This window comes from Aulostomus chinensis, chromosome 1 (assembly GCF_037954235.1).
Source record: "Aulostomus chinensis isolate RoL2024-O1b breed Wild chromosome 1, RoL_Achi_v1.0, whole genome shotgun sequence".
NCBI lineage: Eukaryota > Metazoa > Chordata > Actinopteri > Syngnathiformes > Aulostomidae > Aulostomus > Aulostomus chinensis.
In genome coordinates, this window is record NC_141320.1 from 64520598 (window position 1) to 64545437 (window position 24840).

A 24840-nucleotide genomic window follows, 5' to 3' on the forward strand; every position below is an offset into this window, starting at 1 on the left:
CACACACACACACTCTCTCTCTCTCTCTCTCGCTCTCTGTTCCCACTGTCTGAGACACTCTTGTGCTGTTAGGTTCGCTTTCATCACAAAGACTTTGTACATAAACGCTCAAAGCAAATCATATTTCACTGTCTCAGTGTGTGTGTGGGGGGTAAGACCTTGTAAATAGGAGCTCAAAGCTAATCATATTTCAAAGAGTGCAGGAGAGGAGGTGAATGCTTGGCCTCATTGATGCAAGCATTCTAAATTTGTGTGTTCTGGTGTGTGTGTGTGTGTGTGTGTGTGTGTGTGTGTGTGTAAGCAGAGGAAACATGAAACATCTAGAATGTGCACTTAGGTTTCCTCAACATTTTTTGTCTCCCTCTCTCTGATTGTCAATCTCTCCTACTCTGTTTTATTTGTTGGCCTTCGCTCTCAGTTGCTTGGCAGCTGTGTGTGTTTTGCCTCATTTTGCAGTGCACACACACACACAAACACACACATGTGCGCACGCACACCCAACACACTCCCTTTAAGGGCGCGTGCGTGTGGACAGGTGTTTGCAGGTAGCTGTTTATCTTTTCATTCCTAACCTTTCATATGGAGAGGGCTTCTCCCAGCCACCACGCGTTCATACTCTGACTCACACAAACACCCGCACGCACGCACGCACGCACACACACACACACACACACACACACACACACACGTGCATGTTTGAAGAACAAAGTGAAAAGAAAAATAAGACTTTGAACCTGACAAATAGGAATTCCTTGCAGCTGCACTGAGGATGTGATCACAGTGTCGCCTTCAAAGCCAATTTAGATGTCGCTTTAATTAAAAAAAGAAATATTTGACACGCCTCTTGATCCTGCAGTTCCGTTTCATTCCGAAATGCTTTTCCATTCATTTGGAAGAAGAAGAAAAAAAAAAACATCTTTGAAATTCAACATTCGTATTTCAAAGATTCTGACCTCCCTTCAACCATCCCTTTTTTGTATTTGGCTTATATATTTAAAAAAAAAAACAAACGAGATAGTAAACAGTAGCAGCAATGCTTCAACGTTCACTTGTACAGGAAATGTATCTTTTTCCAGCTGCGATTCCATCAGTTTAGATATAAAATATGATATGATGATTACATATAACACAAGTTATAACCATGCTAATTTCTTGCAAATTACAATTTTCAATTTCCCCACTGAGGGGCGAATAAAGGTTTATCTTATCTTATGCTTTGACCTTCAGTTACTGACTCATTGATGGAGGTGGGTTGTTTGTCAAAAAAAGCAGAATAACCCTCGTACATAAATATCAACTGGAAAACTGAAGAATGAAAAGCTCACTGTTCACAAATACTGAAAGTAACTGGAGTTCCCCTAATTGATAATTTCCACAGGATATTATTTTTTTGATTACTTGTCAATCAAATCCTCCAGATAGACCCAAAAGATCCACTTAGAGAGATTGGGTACAGTGTATTAGTGTGATTTAACTGATGATTCTGTGGTATATTTACTGCTGTACTTAATCCAACCCACTTAAGTCTCCTTGGCTCCACTCATGTCTTAATTATAGCTTCATCATTTGTGATAATGTGCCAAAACCTAACAGCTATTTTCTAAAATTGGCACTTTTTGCATTTGTCCCCCGCCCCGCCTTTTCAATGAAGGAATATTCAGCCGGACATTTTCATTCCATTTCTTTTTTTTGTTGGTGGTGGTGTTAAAATAAAGCAATTTTAAGGGTGACGTGAGGGTCAGGGGTTTGTAGGTTTGCTAAACGTGATCTAAATTATTCCAGAGGGGGACCCATAACCACACTTTCAGTGATCACCCGGGATTAAAAAATTATTTGCATGTTAACCGCAAGTCAAATCTGATTAAAGATGCAAAAAAATAAATAAATAAAATCATTGAGACTTTACTCAAGAGTAGGCGGAAGCCCTTTTACCCTGCTGGTTCTACGATCTCTGCATGTGCAGCTCCCCTCTGTCACAGCTCAGTCCCTGTCATGGCGCATTACAGTTTCCTGTTAGTTTAAATGCAACAACTCAATCAGGTGGAGAGTGAGCCAACCTCTTCCTGCTAACACAACGGTTTCTTGAATGTCAACGGTGCATCAGTGCAAAGCTTGGAGGATGATTGGTTGTCAGGCAGGATGTGTGACATCCATGTGCACTCTTTTGGAAAAACACAACCTAAACCCGGGTCTGAAACTAGCCCTCAAACAGTTTCTTTGAAGACGGGCCGCAAATTGAAACGTCCCATGTCTCCAAAAATGTCCTGACTTCTACGGGTCTCGTCCTCACAAGGATAGACAGACGGCAGTGTACACACACGTACACTCAGGTCTGTGTATCTTTAATCCTTTGTACAGAGCTGAGCAGATGTCCTCCATTCATTTATGAATTTATCCCCCCTCCCTCTCCTCCCAGCCCGACCCCCATTCACACACACCTGGCAGCAAGGTCAAGTTACAGCTGATGCAGTGAGCCTGGCACACACACACACGCACACACACATATAGACACACAGATGTGCATCAGGAGGAACACAAAACAGGAAAAACCATGGAAGGAAGAGGAGAGGAAGAACAGGAACATCACAAGTCAAATTGTTTATTCACAGGCTCACATCAGCTACTATTACCTTCACTCTCTCTCTCTCTCTCTCTCTCTCTCTCTCACACACACACACACACACACACACACACACACACACACACACACACACACACCATCAACTTTTTATTCATTATGACACCTCTTCTCTCTGTTTACTCTGAGTCATGTTTGTGTGCTTGCGTACAAACATCAAAACAGGCTGTGAAAACTGAACACCATGTTTCATCCGTCCTAAAGAAAGACACACACACACACACACACACAGATAGCGTGACAGGTTGTTATGAATGTTAATCAGCTGATGGTGTTCGCTAACTAACGTATCTGCTGCTGCTAAATGAATGATGGATGATGTTGTGACATCGTGGTTGGTAGATTCGACAAAACACACGTTTTTGGTTTTTTTTAAATTAAGGAACTGCTAGAAACAATAATGAAGATTCCGCTTCCTCCTCTCTCACTGCTCCCTTATTCCAGCCATATAGGGCCCCTGGGGTTTCAGTACAAGTGTGTGTGTGTGTGTGTGTGTGTGTGTGTTTGTCTGTGTGCTAATTGACCTTGCAGGGGGTTCCATTGATTGCCTCATCTTCTCTGATAGATTATAGGGCTGTTAATGTGGTGGGGAGATGGCAGCATGGTGGGGCACAGCTGTTGTCACACACGGACCCTCACACACAACCGTGGGCCTTCACAATTATGATGTTCCTTGTTGAGACGGTGGGGTAGGCACCAGGGCAGCGGAGTGGCCGAGATGCAGGAGTGACTGTGGGATTTGATCCAAAACCAGCAGGTGCTCGTGTTTGTGATGGTGGATTTTTTCGAGCCGGAGTAACACTGCTGCCGTTGCACTCTCGATTGTTCTCACTTCTCAGCACATCAGCACCCTGACCTGCATGTTGAACATTAATAACCGAGGAGGGGAAATGCCGGTCGTTTTCTAACTATAATTTTCTGTAAGATTCTCCTGTTCAAGGTTTTCAAGGCTGTTTTTGTGACATTGCGGTCCAGAGTAACACGCCATCAGATACTTTTTTTCAGTTTTATAACTTACAGGGCAGTAAGTGTGTTTCTATCCAGCTAAGTTTATGGGAATTTTCAGTTCGGACATAAAATGCTGATTCGTTGCACTGGATATTGGAATAAATCTCTAAATATGGGGGGGGGGGGGCATTTTTGAATGCAGTGGAAAAAAGATTCAGTGGATAAATGATCAGAACTCTAAATGCATTCAGAAGTCTGACATCACTAGAACTTTCTGACAGCAACATTAACTTCAATCTAATTTCAAACCTTTCAAAATCATATCCACGTGTAGGTCTAGAAATTCAGATCATGATTTTGGACAATTTTGACGCATTGAGGAAAAACCCATACATCTATAAATAAAACAACTGCACTTCAACACACACACACACACACACACACACACACACACACACACAAAATATTAGTGTGAAAGCCTCAGTTTAACATTTTTCTTAGTAATGTGACAATGACCACACAGGAAAGCACCTTGCTTGCACTTTCAACTTGGTTTCTCTCTTATTTTCCGAACACCGACTGGCTTCTCGGGCTGTGGTGCCCCTTCAGTGCTCCAGCGACTCTTCATTTGATCTTTTTGCCCTCCTGTCTCCCTTTTTTGCTCCTCTACATTTACCTTAAAATAGAGATAGAGTGGCTCAAGTGCACCTTGTTGGCTCCTTAACATGCTATGAACCAGATCCAGGAGGGTTTGTCCCCAAACCACCTGAAGAAGGCCAAGCTGATGTTCTTCTACACCCGCTACCCTTCCTCCAACATGCTCAAAATGTTCTTCTCTGATGTCAAGGTAAGGCCGTGCCATCTCTCTCTTTTATTCTCTTTCACAACCATCATCACCGTCCAATTCTGTTTTACATTCCCTGTTGCTATTTTCTGACTTTTCATTAGCTTTATTATTCTTTTTTGTTTTCATCTGGAATTCAATTTATTTCTCTTGAGCGTGAGCTTACAATAATTATACACACACGCAATATGAGCGAAAAAGCAGTAAAGGAATGAATATAAATTGTCCTGAAGTTCATCTTTGTGTGCTCTAATTTGAATTATACTTTACTTTCCACTTACTAAATTAAATTGGCTGTTTATAAGCTTGTCCGGTCATGCGAGGCCATAACACAGTGCCAAAGTAAGAGGTCTGGGTCCATTTTGCACTTGAACTTTCAAAACTGGATGCCGAAAAGAGTGTGTGTCACTATTCTGGCATGCTAAAATTTTACGGTGCTGCAGCAATTCACTTTCATCTTTAAAATCAGATCTGAAAAGTCACAACTGTGTCGGATGCGTTTTGCTCCTTTGACTTCATTACCGTTTTTCTCACCTTGCCCGCTTTCCGTTAACCGAATATACCGTTTGTTGTTTTTGTCTCTTCTTCTTCTCAGCATGTGTGTGTGGGACGCTTTAGTGCAGATGGGCACTCCAGTCTGTCACATCTTTGTAGCGTAATTAGAGTTTCTGGCCTTAATCGGCCAGGGGTGGGGAGGGGGGGTTGCTCCTGCCCATTTTCTCTCTCACACACATACTATAACACCGCCATCACCCTCTACCCCTCCTTCCCTGACCTCAGTCTCCATTTCCCTATCACCCAAAAGACACACACACACACACACACACACACACACACACACACACACACCTCTTTCACTCTCACTCATGTAAAATGAAAAGTTGACTCACAAATGAACACTTAATCACATCAGCAGGAAACTAAAAGAAACAACCTGAGGAATGAATCAAAGGAATACACTCGCAGGCAAGGAAAGCAAAATGAAATTCATGATGGAAAAAGTGTTGTGGGGGTTCTGAGAAAATGACAGAGGGAGCGCGGGGAGGGGCAGACAAACAAATGAAAGGGATGACAGCAGCGTTAAAACAAAGGCGCTGATTGTTTTTGTGTTTATCGGCTGCTATGTGGTTTGCAAAGGAGCATAAGGCTCCTCGATGGATTCAGGACGCTTTATTCAAATGAGCAGCCCTACACACACACACACACACACACACCAGCTGCCCTTTGGCTCATATCTATGGTGACCACTTCCTCATGGCAGTGCCACATCCTCATCGGCAGCCATGGCAACAAGGGTCGCTGGGACACCAGGTTGCTAGGCAAACACAAGGTTGCTAAGCCTACCTGCTCCCAGTATGTGTGACTGATTTGTCATTAACTGGTGAGTCCATTCAGCGGTGTGACCAGGTGTTTAGTCTTCCTGACACAATTAAAAGAGAAAATTGAAATTACATTTAACAAGTGATGCCTCAAAAAGGTTTATCTCTGCTCAAAATCACGGACAGGATCGTTAACGGAGGCGTTCACCAGGCTACAGACAACTTTGGATTTAAATCAAAAAAGACATTTAAATTCTATCAAATGGAAAGTTTGCAGATTTCTTTCCTGTGTCCCCAAACATGCACACCTTTTATACGCAGTCTAACAGCAGAATTAATTGGTCCCTCAGAGCACTTGAACAGGAAAAATCTGTACGTGATAATGATCTACTACAACATTTAATATGATTGGAATTTAAAAAGAAAAATGAAGGAAATGATTAATACGGTTGCATGCTGATGGTGATAATTGTCCATAATCAGCTTACTTCCATGTCTAAGTCACAGTTTCCATTATCTGAGTAAATATGCTTAATATTTATGTGGCTTTAATTTGTAAAATGAATACGCTAATGAGTTAATGCATAGGCTCAGTTGAGGAGTTTATCTTTTGGAGATTGATAGTGGCTTTTAAAATTAATCTAGTCTTCAATCTGCGGGTTTATCTCCAGAATGATAGTCAATTAATCTCTTCATCTCAACGAGCATGGATTTAGATGAGGAGATGTTTGCGGTGCTTTGGCCTGCCACTTTGTCCGGCAGATGGACAGTATTATTGCCTCAATCTGTAACTGCAGTCAGAAGCACAAACAGTGGGATTTAGTGAAGGAAAAGCATTTTTCTATTGGAATTTATCGCCTGAGCTTTAAGAGCACCCAGACACAACTGTTATTTTGTCCATTGATGCACATTTTCGGTTCGTTTTCCGTTGGTTTTCCTTCTCCTCAATCACTTCAGAGTCGTCTTTTTCTCCCTGTCAACTGAGGAAGGGATTCAAATAAATATGTAAATCTAACAGACATAATAGCAGATGACGTGTTTAACGGTTTGGTCACACAAACAATACTTTTATTTAGAAAGATGGGATTAGGAATATCAGAATCAGGGACTTTATTCACAAATTGTATATAGGAATGATGTGCCGATCCAGATTCCACTCCATATCTTGTGCTAGACATGAGATTCGTACAGTTAAATTCAGACTGGTTTGGAAAACATTGAATTTTAATGCTTTCGTGTATCTTTTGCTATTTGATAAGAAGTGCTGTGGGGTTAACCGTAATAGAAACAAAAATCAAAATGATAACATTCAAGAAAATACTTGGTGGTGATCAGAACAAATGCATCTCCTCATTGTTTCATGTTTTTTGTTGACAAGAAGAAACAGACATCATCTGCAGCTTTATCCTGCTGTGAGAAATTATAATCTCCTAAATTATATTTTAGATTTAATGCAAATGATGATTTATAGTCAACTTTAGATTTAATTGAGTGGTAATCCAAGTTAATCCAGTATATATATCTGTGGGAGCTGATATTATTTCTCTTAATAAAAAAGTGAATCACAGATAATCCTATTTGTGATGAGCGAGGCTGTTCTTTTCAAGGCTGACGGAGAGAGAGACAGAGACACAGAGAGAGAGAGAGAGAGAGAGAGGGAGCACCGTTGCTGTCTGTCTATCTGTCCTGTTTTATTGTCCCGTCACATTCATTGCCCTCATCATTACCATATTTCCGAAATCCGGGTCAATGTCTCCGTCTCTTTCTCTCACCCTATCTTAATACTATCTCCCCCCCAACCTGCCCACGCCCACCCCGCCTTCTTCCCAGGGAACAATAAGTAGCATGTGTTCGGAGGATCAGGCAGATTCACTGTAAGGGAATTAGGACCCTGAATGGCTTCCCCTAATTGGACTTGAATGGACTTTGTCTCTGGGAAACTGGTTCTTAAAGATGAGCCTCTTATGCACAATGGCCGCCTCACTCGTTGTGGGAAGTGGGTTGAGCTGACAACCGTTTTATGCACACATGAGCACGCACACACAGATGTATGCAGACACAGACACAGACACAGACACAGACACACACACACACACACACACACACACACACACACACACAAGATTTTAATAGTTGCGTGCAAGCTCTTGCCTTCTGACCAGACAATCATATATGTTAGCACGAGACTCGGAGGTCGCTGCCGTCTCGTCTTGAGAGAGTAAGTGAGAGTAATTAGGACCTCGTTAAGACTGGAGGAGTCGGGACTAATTAGACAATCGCTGGCTCCGGGAGCGCCTCACTCTCACTCACAAGTTTCCTGCCAGCTCTCCCCCTCTCTCTCTCACACACACACACACTCACTCTCTCTCTCACACACACACACACACACACACAAGAGAACGCCCAGAAGACTCTTTTCCTTGAGAGGCTGTGATGACATCTCCATGCCGCCGTCTCAGCAGGAATCAATTAGCGTCCAACCCGCCTCTCACCCGTCTTCTTAATTGGAGTTACACAGCCAATTTGGCAACGTCAGGATGCGAAAGAGCGAGCAACAACCTGTGTACTGATACTGAGTAATTACCAGGTTTGAGTATTTGAATACTCAAGTTGATGAAGCGTTTTAATGTGTCTTAAGGTTTAAAGTGTTTATATGAGTGGTGAAGACGTGTGTAATCAGTGGCAGACGTATCCTTTCCCTAATCAAAAAAATGCATAGAAAAAAGATAAGTCTTCAGCTCCAGTCCCGGAGGCCTCAAAACAATGATGGCATCCATGTAGATTTAAGGATTCATGCTACAATATGCTGTCTAGTAAAGCAGAAAATGTCAGAAAACATCATTTTCTCCTTCAGGATCCTCAGAAAACCTCCGTGTTAATACGTTAACAGTTGTGTTGATGGTGCACATTTAAATGCCCTTTACAAAATGTGCCTTGCTACGATGAATCTAGCGGGGGGGAAAAGTCTTAAAGGATGTGTATGCTCGCCCTTCCAAAGAGGCCCGGGGCTGTAAACACCCACCATCAAGAGACAAGGGTGGAGCACCCTGACACTTTTCTCTGACACTGTCCCTTTCCCCTGTTTGCTTGTAAACAAAAAATGGCATTCCTCAAACTCAGCGTTTTGCCCCCCTGCCCCACGCACACCCACCCATCTCATTCTCTCTCTGTCTTTTGTCTCTCGCCTCTTGTTTTCTTGGTTTGTGCTGATTGTGATGAGCTGGACAGGACAGTGGATGGGTGTGAGGGCAGGTGGGGCGATGGAGGCGTGGACGGTTAGTAGGTTAGTTGTCATACTTGTACAGGAGCCGTCTAGTATTCTAGTCACATCAGCAGTACAACTGAAGTTTAAAATGTTCTCACTTGAGAATGACTCACTTGCACAAAGACATTAAGCTGCAATATTGTATGATTTGCTCTTGCAGCCTGGTACAAACCCTTTCTTCCCTCAAAGTAAGAAAAAGCAAGTGACTGCACCCAAATTTACACGCATCCAAAGAGGTTCGGTTCATGGTTTGGTTCAAACGAGCACCGACTCTATGGAAGACATCCACCAGTGGTGTCCAGTCTGTGTGACTGTCAGTTGTCACACGGTATCCAAGAACCACAAAAAAAATCATGAAGCCGAGCAGCCTCAAACATCATCCATCATTACTGCTCCCTCTACCTTCTTATACTGATTATACTTCCTCCGTCACTTTTATGACGGTAATATTTTAAATATCCATTTCTCAGTCTGAGTCTGAGTCATGGGGGTAGTTTTTGTCATTAAGTTACATGAAAATTAAACATCCAATGTGACTACCATCTGGTCTTTATAAAGAGATACTTTCCTTTGTTTTCATTGGCATCAAAGCCTTACAACCGCTGTAATTCACAAGTAAAAGCTTCTCCGATGTGAACCCGGTTCAAGAGTATTTCAAGCATTAGTGTACACTGAAAATGAGCTCCGGCTGATCCGACGCTGTCCAACAAGTGGAAGCTCTCAGATTAAATAAGAGGCACAAGTGGCATTTGGTTTGGTTTCTCTTAAATATCAAATGGTACTTTTAAGTTCTGCTACTCTTCTGTGGCTTGATTAATAAAGGAGATAATTCATTTAACTTGTTCAACAACAGTAAGTTTTTGAAGGAGAGACGATAATCAGGATCCTGCTCTGTATGTAGATGTTGGCTGCATGTCATGGTGGTTTGTTTTGGGATGAACAGATGACGTCATATCATGTGTGTGACTGTGTGTGTGTGTGTGTGTGTTAATAGCTGAGTTAGCCACACACACAAACTTCCCTTTCAGTTACGATGCTTTGTGAAACCAATTCCCCTTCCTTCTGCTGGGAGATGTGCGCAAACACACACACACACACACACACACACACACACACACACACACACACACACACATACACACCAATTATGTTCCATTATGTCACCCCCTTTGGCCACTCCTGAAAAAATATCTCTTTTTCCCCTCCGTCATCCTCTGCTCATCTCTCTCCGTCCCCTCTCTCGCATTCCTCTTTCTTTACCACCTCGCTCCATTCATCTCTCCCTCCCTCCCTCTCTCTCTCTCTCTCACTCCTATCGCTCCTGCTCATCCCTTGTTCCTGTGAGACGATGTCTTGTAACAATACCGAGCTTAATCTCTGTGTCAAAGCCGTTTTTCCTCTTCACTGAACACACACAAACACACACGCACACTTTCACTGGCCTGTCAGTGTGTTGTTTTTTTTCCCTCCATGTTTTGTTTCTTGTGTGGGGAGCTGAAAACGCAAAAGGCCAAGTAGATATTAAACATGCAATTAATGTGTTAAGATTCCAGATATGAGACTTTTAAAAGACAGCTGACACAGACAGTCTCTCATGCATTTGTTGACATTTTCTATTTAGCCATATATTGAAGTACTGTGTGGCAAAGAAATACCTTGAAAAATCCTGAAAAAAATATAATACAATAACTGCTCATACTTTTAAGTTCAGGGTCACTGAAGTCCCAAATCAAATTTTGTAATGATATAAATATAAAGCTACACAATACGGGTTACCACAGTCAACCCTTGTCAAATTTTTACCGAGGGAAAATGTGTTAAAAGCTTTAATTATGAGACCAAATTCCAACGTCTATGATTTTAGTGTCAGAGTAAAGGAGCAGTGACTTACTAACCTGAGACCAAATTCAATTAAATCTATCCATGATAGCCTCAATAAACCAGAATGCATTGCAACTTTGTGTTTTCAGTCATGAGTTCCCTTGTGAAAGATGTGTTGTCTGGTGTAATTATCTTTGATTGTTTCTCCGCTGGCATGTGATGCATCAACTGTTATAGGATCCTCTATTGGCACATTGGGAAATATAGAAAAACTCCCTCTTTAAGCAGAATTTTCTACTTGTTCTCAACTTTTCCAGTTTAATCGCTGCATCACCTCCCAACTGATCAAGTGGTTCAGCAACTTCCGGGAGTTCTACTACATCCAGATGGAGAAGTTCGCCCGGCAGGCCATCAACGAGGGTGTGACAGTTGCAGAGGAGCTGACGGTGGGCCGCGACGCTGAACTCTTCAGGGCGCTCAACATGCACTACAACAAGGCCAACGACTTTGAGGTGAGCTGCCAGCAGGGGGGATGGTGTCAGGTCTTTTAATACAACCGGAGGTGATGATCAGCGATGTGAGTGTGGAGGGAATTCAGAATTGAGCTCTGAAAATGTTTTATTCTCACTGCAGTTTTTAGGACTCAAGACTTGTTCCAATAAGCTTTTTAAAAAAAAAAAATCTGAAAATACCGTGGAATTCAGGCTTAAATAAACGGTTTTCCAGCTGAGTTTGAGAACTGGATTAAAAGTGGATTCAGCACAACTTAAACACCGTCTCACAAACGTCCTCTACCAAGTCAGCTGTTCAGAGCGCAACAGTCACCTCACGATTCTGCTGAGGTGTGGATGTCGCAGAATGTGTGTGTGTTTGTGCGTGTGTGTGTGTTCGATGAGGCGAAAGAGGACGCCGCTCGAGGCGTGGGTGTCCTTGTCAAAGCGATTTGCAGAAGTCACATTCCCTTGCTCACTTTTCCTCTCCCAATATTGGTCTAAGGGGACCTGAGGGCCCTTAAACTATCCAACATAACATCAGCAGCATTTAGATGTCCATTAGCACACACCTCACTGCCGGCACACACACACACACACACTTTTCATTTTTGCTTATGAAGAGAGAGTGAAGTTTAGTTGCTGCTTTAAGAGACTCAACACACACGCAAACACACTGATTTTAAGGGGTTTAAATAGTGTTTTGTAGGCTATTTGTCACATGATTTGCAGAACACAAGGTTTTTACAGGGATATAAGAGCAAAGATACACACACATGCAGATCTTTTATGTGTGTGTGTGTTCTCTTTGTCTGTTCTTCACTGGGGTTACTTTTAGGGTTTGGAGCTCAGGAGAACCATCATATCAACCACCATATCTGCCTCCAACATTGTTTGATCGTTTTGGTTCATTCCAGTTAATGTAAGAAGGTTTGTCTGCCAAAAACTGAAGGGGACATTTAGCTTCCTGTGTTTTATTGGAAAGGACCAGAAGGCATTGCTCAACAATCAAATGGAAACTTTCATAAGTAGCTAGTTTTGACATTGGATAGCTGCTAGATATGAAGAACTACAAACTGAGTTGCCAAGCTAGCCACCTTTTGTAGTGAAACGTCTCCAAATCGGGACAATGACGCTTGATGTTGAATTTGTAGAGCGTCTGTGTTGTAATGATTTGTCAAACAGATTATGATTTTCAATAATTCAGAACCGGTGAACATAATCGGTGACTGACTATTCAGGGTTCAAACTGAGACTTTTGTGAATTAAAATGTCAACATTTGTAGTTTACGAGAAAAAACACATTTTTTCCAAAAAAGATGCTGTTAAAAATGTGTGTGTGTGTGTGTGGACACCTTTGTGTGTGTTTGCAAAGGTGGGTATAAATTTCCTTACTTTGTACCCTTTCCTGCCGCCCTCCTTCTGCACTTTCAGCTCCCTCCTTCTATCACTCCCCCTTTCCCACCCTGAGGGAACATTACTGGCTAGGGACAATCTCTCTCTCTTTCTATCTCTCTCGTTCACTCTCTCTCTGCCCCCCACCCCTTCCCTCTCTCCCTCTGTCAAACTCAGAAGCGTGAAACTGGAACCACGGCCGATTCAGCAAGTCTCCCCTCGTGTGCATGCGCGCGCACACACACACACACACACACACACACACACACACACACACACTGAAGTTGTCTCCTTTTGCCAAATTTAGCATCATCCACCTTGATTTGTCCCTCATCAGCCCCCTCCATTCCTCTACTCCTTCCTCTTTCCTTGCTCTCTCCTCCCTCCCTTCCTGCTAAATCCATCCTGTCGATACCCTCTAGCCCACTCGAACTCTTCCTTGCTCCTTCAGCCTGTTTTTATTTACTGCTCGTTAAACTCGATACTTAAAATTGGCCTTGCATGGAAAAAACACATTTTCCTTGCTAAAAAGTTGTTTTTGATTGAAATAGTCACGGTGAGATGAATAAAGGTGGCTGTAGATTTTTGCAGAGGAAAGGTGAGTAATTTGTGTGTCTTCAAAAGTTGGCGTGAACAGGCCCCAATAATTATAGCAGCTTCATTAATTACCTCCTCTCCAGCCACATTCTTTAAACTCTTCTTTCTTGTTTACCTCTCTCTCATCCTTACCGTCTCCCTCTCTCTCCTCCTTCCCCCCCCCCTCTGTATCCGAAACAATTTTGTCCTAATTACAGCTCTGCCCACTAACTAATGAGGAAGGCAAAGAAAGGAAGGTGGCTGGAGAAAGGGAAAGGAAACAGGCAATCGTCTCATCTTCAAAAAAAAAAACAGAAAAAGTGTGAAAACAAAAAGAGACAGAGAGATTTCCTTTGCCAGGACACTCAGGGAAAGGTGTCAGTTTCTACCTTCTGCCAAGAGAAAAAGCAACATTTCCTCTTCCTTTTTTTTGAGAACAGACTGACGAGTCTGGCATTCTTAACTTGCCCTGCCGTTTGTGCTCAAAGTTTTAGTGCAGTCTCCTCAACTGTCTCACGAGCAAAATGTGTGGTGGATTCTGAATTAATCTTTTTTTCCCTCACAAGTTGGACTAATTTCATGAAAATATTTATACACACAGCCGTCAATCACCACGCTTCTCCAATCAATACTCTTACGTTTTTGTGGATAATTTTAAATGCAGGAGTTTGACTTGTTGTGTCACAGTGTAGCGGTTTGTGAGTGTCTTCTCCCACTGACAAACACAAAGTCCAAGAGGGAGGGGGGATAAAGGTGTGTGATGTAGAAAAAGATGAAATCCTCACATTTTGGTGTGTGTTGTTCGAGGAGGGACAATGAAATGTTTTTATGAAGCCTTCTAGAGGACATTCTCATCTTTCCAGTTCAAGGATCCTTGCTGGCTCTGTCAGCACCCAACGACAGCACAGCTGCGCTTCACACATTTTCACACACACACACACACACACACACACACACATATACACACACATATACACAGATACTCATTTGTGTTACAACAGACATGCCCTCCCTTGAAGGGTGGGTGTGGTTGCTTCCAAAATCTGCCCTTTGACTTTGAATTACACACACACACACACACACACCTGGAGGCCACAGAGTGGTCACACACTCACATTTCAGGACTATCTAGTTTCATAAGCTGTGCACTTCATGAAAGGATAAACCTCTCATGTCTTTCTCCGCCGTTTTGGATTCTTTGTTGTCCCCTCTCTTCTCATTCATCTGTTCACTCATCTGGCTTCCTCCTGGTCCACTGAAAAGAGCTCACAGGAATCGATTCTGATCCTGAGCTTTATATCGGACTCGCTCTCCCGCTCTAATAGATAAAGCCTCAGTACATTGGTACACACCAAAATATTTAAAAAATGTTGGTCCACCCTTCATCCTTAAGTGTGTGATCCATCAATCAATTTTCTACTGCTTATCCTGTTAAGGGTGGTGGTGGGGTGGAGCCTATCCCAACAGCCTTCAGGTGAGAGGCGGGGTTCACTCTGGACGGGTCACCAGTCCATGGCAGGGCCAACACATAGAGACAGACAACCATTGGCTCTCACAGCCACACCTACAGTCAATTTAGAGTCTGGATTAACCTGGTCCCTCTTGATGTCTTTGGACTGTGGGAGGAAGCTGGAGTACCAGAGAGAACCCACGCAGGAACGGGGAGAACATGCAGACTCACACAGAAAGACCCTGTGCTCCAGCCCAGAACCTTCTTGCTGTAAGGCGACAGTGCTAGCCACTGCACCACCGTGCCGCCCAAGAGTGTGATCCATTTTCCTCATTTATTCCATTCTCCCGTCTCCTCTTATAGTTTTGGTCTGTTTCTCTGACATGGATCCATTCACAGTTATGCAATATTGGCTTTTAATACAAGAGACATTTAAATAAACATGCGGAATGAATGCTACTTTTGGATTGTTTCCCCAGGAGTCGACAAACTTTAGGGTAACAAAGCATCTGATGACAATTTTCTTATGATGCCAAAATTCAATTCAAAATAGAGAAACAAAGATATATCGATCGGAGGATACATTTTTGCTGCCCAGATGACATTAACTCACAATGCTTTTTTGCTCTAATTCAATGTGTGTGACATCTTGCCTTGAGTAAAGATGTCCAAGTTGAGGAGGATGATTTGTCTGATGCTTGGTCATCTAGCGGTGATGCATTTACGCAATGGTTAAGACTAAAAAGCAAACACTTACTCCGTAAGTTGACTTTTAAAGCATCAGTGTTGGTTTCCCACCATACCAGAATTTTTTTTGAGAAAATATAACCATGAAAGTACTTAAGCAATGTCATCTGGCTATTTTAAGTCATTCAAAATTATTTACAGATGCAAATTAGCTGTATAAGAACATATTTTCAATGAATAAATATGAGTACTAAGTCTTCATTACTGTCTGAGGCTCTGTGGTGCAGCTCGACAGAGAGTGGGGTAAAGTACAGACAATGCCACCTGCCAGTTTCTGTCACTATAATTATAGCTATCTGCTTGCAGAATGTGTGTGCGTGCGCGTGTGTCTTGGTATTCCAGTTGGGAAGAAGAAGAAGGCATCATCTTTGTCACTGAGCCATGATTGGAGTCACGAGGGGCCGGTGTATGCGAGTGTGTGCCTGTGTATGGTGGTCCTGTAAGTGTGTGTTGTGCATACAGTGATTCCCTTCCCCTGCCCCAGCTGTCTCCTTAGCTTTAACAATAGGCCTGCTAACAAAGACGTGGCCTTCAGCCTGTGTCATGTGATACTAGTGGTCTGCAGCCTCTTAGTCAGATGACCCAGGCTATTGTCCTCTATGGGTGACACACACACACACACACACACACACACACACACACACACACACACACACACACAAGCACCAAATACACACCAATGCTCAGAATGAACACGCGCAGCCAAGCAGTGATACGAAGACACACATAAAAAAGACTCATGAGATAGAGGGAACAGACACACACAGACACAATCTCAGGACGCAGACCCTTCCTCTCGGTCACATGCCGTCTGAACAAAGAGAAACTTTATTGCCATTGTCTTGGTGACAGTGAGATCAGTGGCTGATTGACAAACGAGCAGTAGAGAAGGAAACATATTGCTGATGTCCTGGAGGAACCTCCAGTGTCCCCTTTACCTCCAGTTTAACAATTTCATAGAGCACCGCAGGGGCGACGTCTTCATGTCAGCCAACTCAGATGTTAGTGTCACCATAGCTTCCCAGAGATTTTACCAAAAACAGGTCCAACAATGCTAACTTTCCAGGTTTAGGGACTCATTCCTGCACCGCTCTATATGTCAGCACCAACTTCACATGCTTAAATGTATGCAGCAAAAGCTAATTGTCAGAGTGTGATTTCTCTCAGGCTGTGGTGCCAGATTTACTCTGGACTTGTGCCTGGTGTGAATAGAACTGACTGGATCATAGCCCAGCAGGTGACTGTCTGTCTTGTTTATGTTTAGTAGTTAGAATAATTCTGCAAAATTAAGAATCCCTGAAAGATTGAGGACACACAAAGCATCTCCAAGACGACAAACAAGGTGATAACAGTCTTCTCCTTTAACTTGAGTCCCAAAAGTCAGAATCACTAACAGATACATGTATACTGGACTTCTTGTGGACCGCACTGGACAAGTTTCATGACAGACCCCGATTTATGAATGTTTGAATGAGGCCAGGGCTTCATAGACTGAAGGGACACTCACACATCTATACAGACATTACAATGAACAGCAAACAGTGTAACAGGAGGGAACTGGTCAAGGAATCAGACAGGATCCTTTTATCTACCTATTGATGAAATAGTCCCAGTGGACAGTCACGCACAATCTGTCTTAGTTGTATATTTTTAGACTGGCTCAGCTCCAAATCTACACCTGCGCCTGCAACCAAAATACCTGATGGTGTTGTTTTAATAGATCGCTTCAACATGTAAAAGATCCACTGCTCGATTGCACCCTCTGACATGATTGCAGCAGGCTTGTGCATGAAATAGCATGGCATTTACGATAGGATCTGGGCGAGACTGACACATCAGAAATGAGGACACAGTAGACAGCCGGTAAGAGTGCGGTTGCATGAGATGAAACAAAAGCTGGTGCTCAAGGAGCTTGCAGGTACAACCGGTGTGTGTGATTGGAGTTTTGAATCAAAACAAGAATGTTTTGGACACAAATTGAGTGAACATGCTCAGCTTACAAGCATAAAAACAATCTAAGTTACTGTTAGCACTGGTTTTGAATGTTAAGCAACAGCTGCAGAGACACAAAGCTAAAATGATTTTGAAGTGTCATTCTCTCCGAAGGAAACGGAGGGCGATGAGGAGTGAGGGGACTCTGGTTGTGTGTTTTTGGACGTGTTTGTCTTTTGCTGCCAGGGTGTGTGTGAGTAAAGCCAGGCCTGATAGCAGGGAAAGTGAGTGAGCATGAAGGAGGAAAAAGGAAGCAGATGCTTGCGTGTTGGCACAAAAATGATACGTTGCCTTACGCGCGCGCGCACACACACACACACACACACACACACACACACTTGCTCAGTCCATCGAAGGAGCAGCACATGAAAGAGTTCCAGTATTGTCTCAATTAAAGAAAAATACTCCACTGACCAACAGCAAAGTGGACCTCAAGGCCACAGAGTGAATGCATGACAACTTAACCAAGTGTTGACGTGAGAGTGTGTGTGTGTGTTTGTGTGTGTGAGTGAGAGAAAGAGAGAGTCAGTGGGAGGTTGGAGAGTCACTGAGATCTAAAAAAGAGTAGCACATCTCAGCAAAAAAGATTATTTCAAAGGAGGAAGTGAATTCAAAAAGAATCCATCAATACATAAAATAGTACACTTAAAAAAATGCATAATAATAATCATCTTGCTAACATTTATGAATACAATTCGATATGAAAAACAAATAATACATTTAAAAATGTGTATTCCTCTCAAGAATAGTCTTTAGATTATAAAGTCGCCTGTCTGAGTCTTAAGACTGGGATACGTTTTTCTATTTTTTGTTGAAATGGGACAGTGTACCCATAAAGAAGTCACCTACTTCCAAAGGGCTCTTTTTTATTCTAAAAATAATTTCCAGTACAACGCTGGCCGTTTGTGCTACTGGCACAGCAAAGCTGACGTCACTGTTGCCAAGTGCTCGCGCTACGTTTCTGCAGGTGGCGCTCTTATGTGTTTTCAGGAATAATGACGATCACCGCTCATGCCAATAGTTCAATTTGAAACTGAATATTGGAGTTCAAATTCAGCTTTTCAATTATTCAGATCAAAAATTCAGTTTCTGCAAACGCATTTTCTGCCTGTGAGAGACAGAAAGAGGGAGGAGGAGGAGGAGGAGAGAAAAGAAAGAGGGAGGGCGTCCCAGTAGGCCTCTTTGTTGGGCAGCGATTTAGAGATTTACAGGCTCTTGTCCTTCTGTGTGTGTGTGTGTGTGTGTGTGCGTGTGTGTGTGTGTGTGTGTGTGTGAAGAGAGAGTAATTGAGCTTGCCTTCATCCAATATTTACCCACCAAACCAGAGCAATCATGCGAATTATGTTTACTGGGAACGAAGTGTCTTTCTTCCTCGTTATCTTTCTTTCCCTTTCCCAGTTTCCCCATTCCTTGCTCGTCCTCCCTCTCCTGGCAACTAGACATCATATCAAGATCCGAGCCAGGAGTAAATCACACACTCACACATACACACCGGGGAAACAAGCCCATCTGTATTGATGATGGCCTAATTTAGATCTCTTTATTGGACTGATTTACGATGGCCAGACAAATCTGGGCATCTGGGCCCAAGTGTGTGTCTGTGTGTTGTGCTGAAACCCAGCCGGACACACAATATCCTCCTTGCTTCATTTAATTCTTTCAGCTTCCTACCTCTCCGTGAATCAGCAGTGTCCTTCTCTCTCCCCGCTGATGTCTTGCTTCAGCACTTTGAGTCCTCTCTCTCTCTGCTGCATCCTGAAACATTTTTAAAAAACACACAATCATTGTGCTGAACTAGGCGACGCTCGGACCCTCTGAGGTGAAGGACAATGAATCAGGTTTTTCATCCTTCACTGGACGTGGTGGTTTCTGTTTCATAGCTGCATGTGATTTGAGATTACAAATAGACAAGCAGAGGCACAAGGGTGTTTGGTGAAGAGCATTTAAATTCAAATTGGACATAAGGAAAGAAATAAGAGTTCCCCGAAAGTGTTTGTCTTCTTTTATGAACAACTAAAGGATGAAGTGATGTCATTCGGGAAGGTGAGGATGCCTCAAAGGCACATTCATCTTCAAGATCAAGCTCAACTTTTATTTGTCCCAGAGGGCAGTTTCACTGCAACTATTAAAAACAGCAGCCTGACTTTGAGGCTTCCTGTATTTTCTTGCACTTTAAATAGCTCAAGAAAACAGAGAAATGTGTTCCAGCTTTTTAAAATACAAAAGTTTTTTTCAGGTTGAAGTTTCATGAATGAGCTCATACTGTGTTCATACTGTCATTCTGTTTCTTTCCTACTTGGGATTTTCTATCGTAGTCACCTTGGTGTTAATGAGCAAGCAGTACAAAATTTAGGGTGGTTTGAGTTTTCAACCAGCAAATTCAGGGGCTGAATCTAGAAAACTGCTCTCTGGTTGCTACGTCAACACGCTCAGAGAGGCAGGTGAGAGAAAACAAGATTCTGGTTGCATGAATGTTTACAAATCTAGTATGTAGATATTCCCTGGAAAGTTGTGTTTGAGTCTGTGTGAGTAGTGTCTATAGCCAGACAGTGACAGAGGGTCTCATTGAAATAACTGTGGTCTCAAGGGGCCAGCTAAAAGGAGAGAGAGGGTAGACAGAGTGTATGGGAGTCTAGGGAATCATTTATGTGTGTGTGTGTGTGTGTGTGTGTGTGTGTGTGTGTGTGGGGGGGGGGGGGGGGGGGGGTTGATTCATCCGTTGTGGTGGCGGCTAACCTTGGCATGTCCTGCCACGCGTGACAGGGTTACACCCAGACGGCACTCTGTTGTCCTCTATGTGTGTGAGTTTGTTGAAGTGGATAGAAACATGCACCTCGTATGGAGGTGTCAGCAGGTGTGTGTGTGTGTGTGTGTGTGTGTGTGCATCTGCATGCAAGAAGCAGGAGAGATGAGAATACTTGTCAGGTTGTTTAGTGTCTTTGTATGATCTTGCCCCCGGGAGAAGGGGCAGAAAACAGACTGAAAAATGTGTGCGTTCATGCCTGTGTGTGTTTTGGTGTCAAACGCTGCTTTGAAAACACACAATAATAATATAATAGTACACACACACACACACACACACACACACACACACACCCTTATGATGACCATCCATTTATGTCATATGTGGAAAGGACAATTGGATCCCCTCATCTTTTTACACTTGGACTTACCCTTAACCACAGCTTGTCAAACCCATTATACCATCCTTAACTTCACTTTTACAGTAAATCAATCCACCAGGACTTTGCAAAGATTTACTTCCCTATATCATGAGAATACCTGTCATGTGTCATCTGCCGTTATCTGTGTGTATTATGAACTCTGACACAACCAGACAGACACACACACACACAGTCTAGATGTATTCAGAAAAGGGAACTAGTTAAGAGGAAGTTCTCTTGTAAAGAAGAACTTGGAGCAGATATAGAAACAGACACCTGAGAGACACACACACACACACACACACACACTTAATCAGATACTTAAAAATCACTCTCTAAAAACAAAATCTTATCTCTATTATATTTCCAAATTTGATGCCTTTCCATTTCAAGTTATTTGAAGGGAATTTTCTCTTTCTGTGGTCGACCTTGAGTGCCTTGAAAGGCGCCTTATAAATAAAATGTATTATTATTATTATAAATCATCCCAAAGCCTCCCTGGAAAAGAAGAAGTCATCTGAGATGTAACTACGACTGAGGAAAGCTCAATTGCTCCAGTAATTTTAACATTGTATTTGGGCTTTTCTTTCGATCTATGAACCTCATATGCATATAAGATCCTCCCAAAATCTCTGTAGGCAGACTGTATACTTCCAAAAGTATGGGGACATCTCTGTCCATAACCCTCCGAAGTTCCTGGAGGACTGGTTGGAGGAGCCTGTCCTGCACCGAGCCCTCGAGTGAACCGAAGGCTGACTGTGAGCCAGGCCATTTCACTCAACATCAGCAACTCTCTGCAGCCACTTTTCAACATCTGCTGGAAAGCCTGGCACCAGAGAGGAGTCTGATATAGTAGCTGATTAATCACATCACGTTGAGGTGCTCACATACTTTCCCATACAGTCACCGCTTCACTGCTGGATCACCTCTGAGGTGGAAACAATTGTTTGCTTTTGTAGAAGTAACATAGTTCACTATTTTGAGCGTCTTTGCGGTCATAAATACTGAAATTGTAAGTGTTAAACAAGAAAAGGGGAAGTTGTTGGGAAGTTCCTCTTTAGCTGATACCATGATTACCATCAAAATGATTTCTTGTTCTCCAGGTTCCTGATCGATTCCTGGAGGTGGCTCAGGTGACTCTGCGGGAGTTCTTTAACGCCATTGTGGCCGGCAAGGACGCAGATCCATCTTGGAAGAAGGCCATCTACAAGGTGATCTGCAAACTAGACAGTGAGGTTCCTGAGATCTTCAAATCACCTAACTGTCTACAGGAACTCCTCCATGACTGACTAGGACGAGGGCGGAAGCACGGAAAGCTGGACAAACCTCAGAGGACCATGAGAAGCTTGTAAAACAACAGAAATAAGGCCTTTGCTGACGCGATGCAGAGATTTGTGAAGTGATGCTTGTCTGAGGCTTCCAGAGAAGTTTGTTTTACAGACAAAACTCCCCTCAAGATGTTTTATGAAGAAAAAATATTCCTCTAGAATAAAGTAGAGGGCTCACAGAGTCAGAACGTACTAACAGGTTGAGTTTAGACTTTTATGAATTAAAAGCAAAACAGTGAGCGTTGAACCTCCTTGCACTTACAGAAAAGCTCCTTCTTGCCGAAAACCCCGTCTCCTCTTCCTCCTCCACCTCGTCCAAGCTCATCCTTCTCTGGAGGAATGACGAGGACAATGGATCAATCTTCAGAGTGAACTAAAAGTAAAGAAGATAATATATAAAAAAAAAATCTTTTTATTGTGGATGTTTCAAGTTTCATGGACATTTTTGGGAAAACAAGTGATGTTTCTGTATTTTTTCTCCTTTGTATAAGCTTACAGCCTCTCTTCTATGAACCATCACATAGATGCACATGCACGCACGCACACACACACACACACACACACACACACACACACACACACAAACTTCTTGAATAGGAAAGCTCAGTAGCATACCCTCGCCCCAACCCAGACAAACTGAGCGAAAACACAAACTTAGTTTCCCCTCCTCTTTTAACTTCCTGCTCTTCTTACTTACTGGGTGTTTGTTTTGACTGTGTGGCTCTCCCTGCCCTGCCCCGCCCCCCCCCCTCCAACCCCCACCCCCCACACCTTGCTGGTGTTGCCTCCAGGTTCCCAGAGCATCGAAGACAACATTTTACTATTTAATGTCAAAAATGAAATCATGGATGAAGCCACTACTGAAGTCTTGAAGTTTACTTTTAGCATCCAACATCTTTGAGAAAGATAAATACGGTGTTATGTGACCAACACACCTCTGTGTCTGTGGTGGAACAATGAAGTTCTAAATAATTCCAAACTATTTTTCACTTTTTTGTGCTGAAATTTCTTCATTTATCAGCTGTCACAAATGCTCATTCTGGTTTATAAGTGATAAATCACCAGGTTCATTCATAACATGTCCAAATTACAGCACTTACCAAGCATGCAGGTTTCATTTCACTTGCAGCTTAATTTGTCCCTTGGTTTTCAATATGACATCAATCTGTAATGTTACTCCTCACAAAAAGTGGATTTACTTTATGTTGTAGTGTTTACTTACTTTTGTGATAATCATTAACCAAAACAATCATTCCAATTTGTCCTGGATGAGACGTGATCTATCATTATTTGTCCATCTCTCATTATCAGTCCAACGTCTGATGATATACACCTCAAATCAGTTGTTAAAGCCCTGGTTTGAGAATTCTGGACTCAAAGCAAAATGTCATGCAAAAAGCCTTTCAAGTACTCACGAAAGGTGTGTGGAGCTCACAAACTGTATTAGTGGACATTTTTGGGAAGTTTCTTTCAACATCCTCAATGCCCTCTCTTCACTCTGAGGTCACAAACAAGTAATCCAGCAAGGGGGGGGGGGGGGGACTTTGATCCATTGATTTGTGAGTACTTGAAAGGCAAAATACAGTTTTTTTGATGAAGTCCTGTTTGGAAAATGACATCAGACTGATGTGCAATTCCTAAATTAACATTTAAAAGTGTCTCCCTTCATGTCTGGAACCTTGAAACTGATTTCTCTGTGCTCTGGGCAGCCACGAGGGTCATCTGCGACAGCCGGGTCACGTGTGAAGTTTATAAGGTTTTAACCGCAGAAAAAAAAAATACAACAAAATGCTGATATTTGTAGCTTGTATAGATGTAATAATTACTCTGATCACTCTGATATTGTTTTATTTATAATTGAAATAATTATTCCTATTAATGTTATTCTGATGATTAATGCTTGCTACAGATTTGACCAGTGGTTTACTCATTGTTCATCCATCACACTGCAACATGAAATAAATTATTCTTTGAGAAAAAAAATAAAGTGTGTATTCTATTTGTACTAAGTGTAGAGGGCGTTGACCGCTTGCCTACCCACACACACACCAAATGGCCATCAACCCCAGCGGTAACTAGGCAACATGATGGCCACTTTAACTCGGTCCATGCCCTCCCTGCCTCTCTCCCTCTCCTGTGCTCTGTATTCTGTATAGGGGACATGTGATCCCTTGTTGTTGTTGCTGATGAATTGAAAAGAGGAGAGCTGTGTGATTATTGTCAGCACAAAAGCCTCAAAAAGCTGCTGACGCCTAGATTAGCCAGTACAAAGACGCAGGGACAGACACACACAAAAAGACATAGGTACAGACTCACTCATACACACACACACACACACACACAAAGGCATGGCCTGTCTGCCCTTGTTGCCCCACCATCCTTCTCCCTGTTCTCTTCGTCCTCCACCACCGCTCCATCACTGATATATCTCTCCTTCCTTACTTCTCCCGTTTCCATTTCATCTTACCTCTCTGACACACATACACACACACACACACACACACACGCCATGCTCCGTGTGTGTTGGCGCCAAACACTAACTGGCATCACACAATGCCAACCACCATCACCAGCATGGGATAACGTGCCAGCACTCAATGCGCTACTTTCTTCTCTCTCGCACACACACAAACAAAAACAAGGTGTGTAAATAAACATGGATACACACCTTTGTGCTCAAGTTTAAACACCATTTCAACGTTTCTCATGATGCGGTATGTTAAGATGTGTGCTTTATGACAAAACCAAATGGTACAAAATACTAAATGGACTGAATTTATATTGCACTTTTCCACCTTCAGCAGCCTTGTTTATCAGGTTAAATGAGCAATAAATTACCACAGCAGAAGCCTACACAGGAGT

The 24840-nt window shown here is 42.7% G+C and overlaps 1 protein-coding gene and 1 long non-coding RNA gene across 9 annotated transcripts in view; one reads left to right on the forward strand and one right to left on the reverse strand.

The window, feature by feature from the left end:
• Window positions 1–23930, forward strand: part of prox1a (prospero homeobox 1a) — a 30068-nt gene extending 6138 nt beyond the window's left edge. For both annotated transcript variants that reach the window (XM_086200554.1, XM_086200561.1), the window contains exons 5-7: window positions 4326–4433; window positions 11153–11347; window positions 21754–23930. In XM_086200554.1, the coding sequence (XP_086056680.1) occupies window positions 4326–4433; window positions 11153–11347; window positions 21754–21939 (489 nt within the window). In that variant the 3' untranslated portion in view covers window positions 21940–23930. The remainder of the gene's footprint in view (window positions 1–4325; window positions 4434–11152; window positions 11348–21753) is intronic.
• LOC147272741 (uncharacterized) overlaps window positions 1–24840 on the reverse strand; it is a 108733-nt gene that overhangs the window by 49412 nt on the left and 34481 nt on the right. For all 7 annotated transcript variants that reach the window (XR_015112269.1, XR_015112281.1, XR_015112277.1 and 4 more), the window contains exons 3-4: window positions 22241–22351; window positions 19158–19241 (exon numbers count right to left, since the gene is read on the reverse strand). This is a non-coding gene — a long non-coding RNA (uncharacterized LOC147272741). The remainder of the gene's footprint in view (window positions 1–19157; window positions 19242–22240; window positions 22352–24840) is intronic.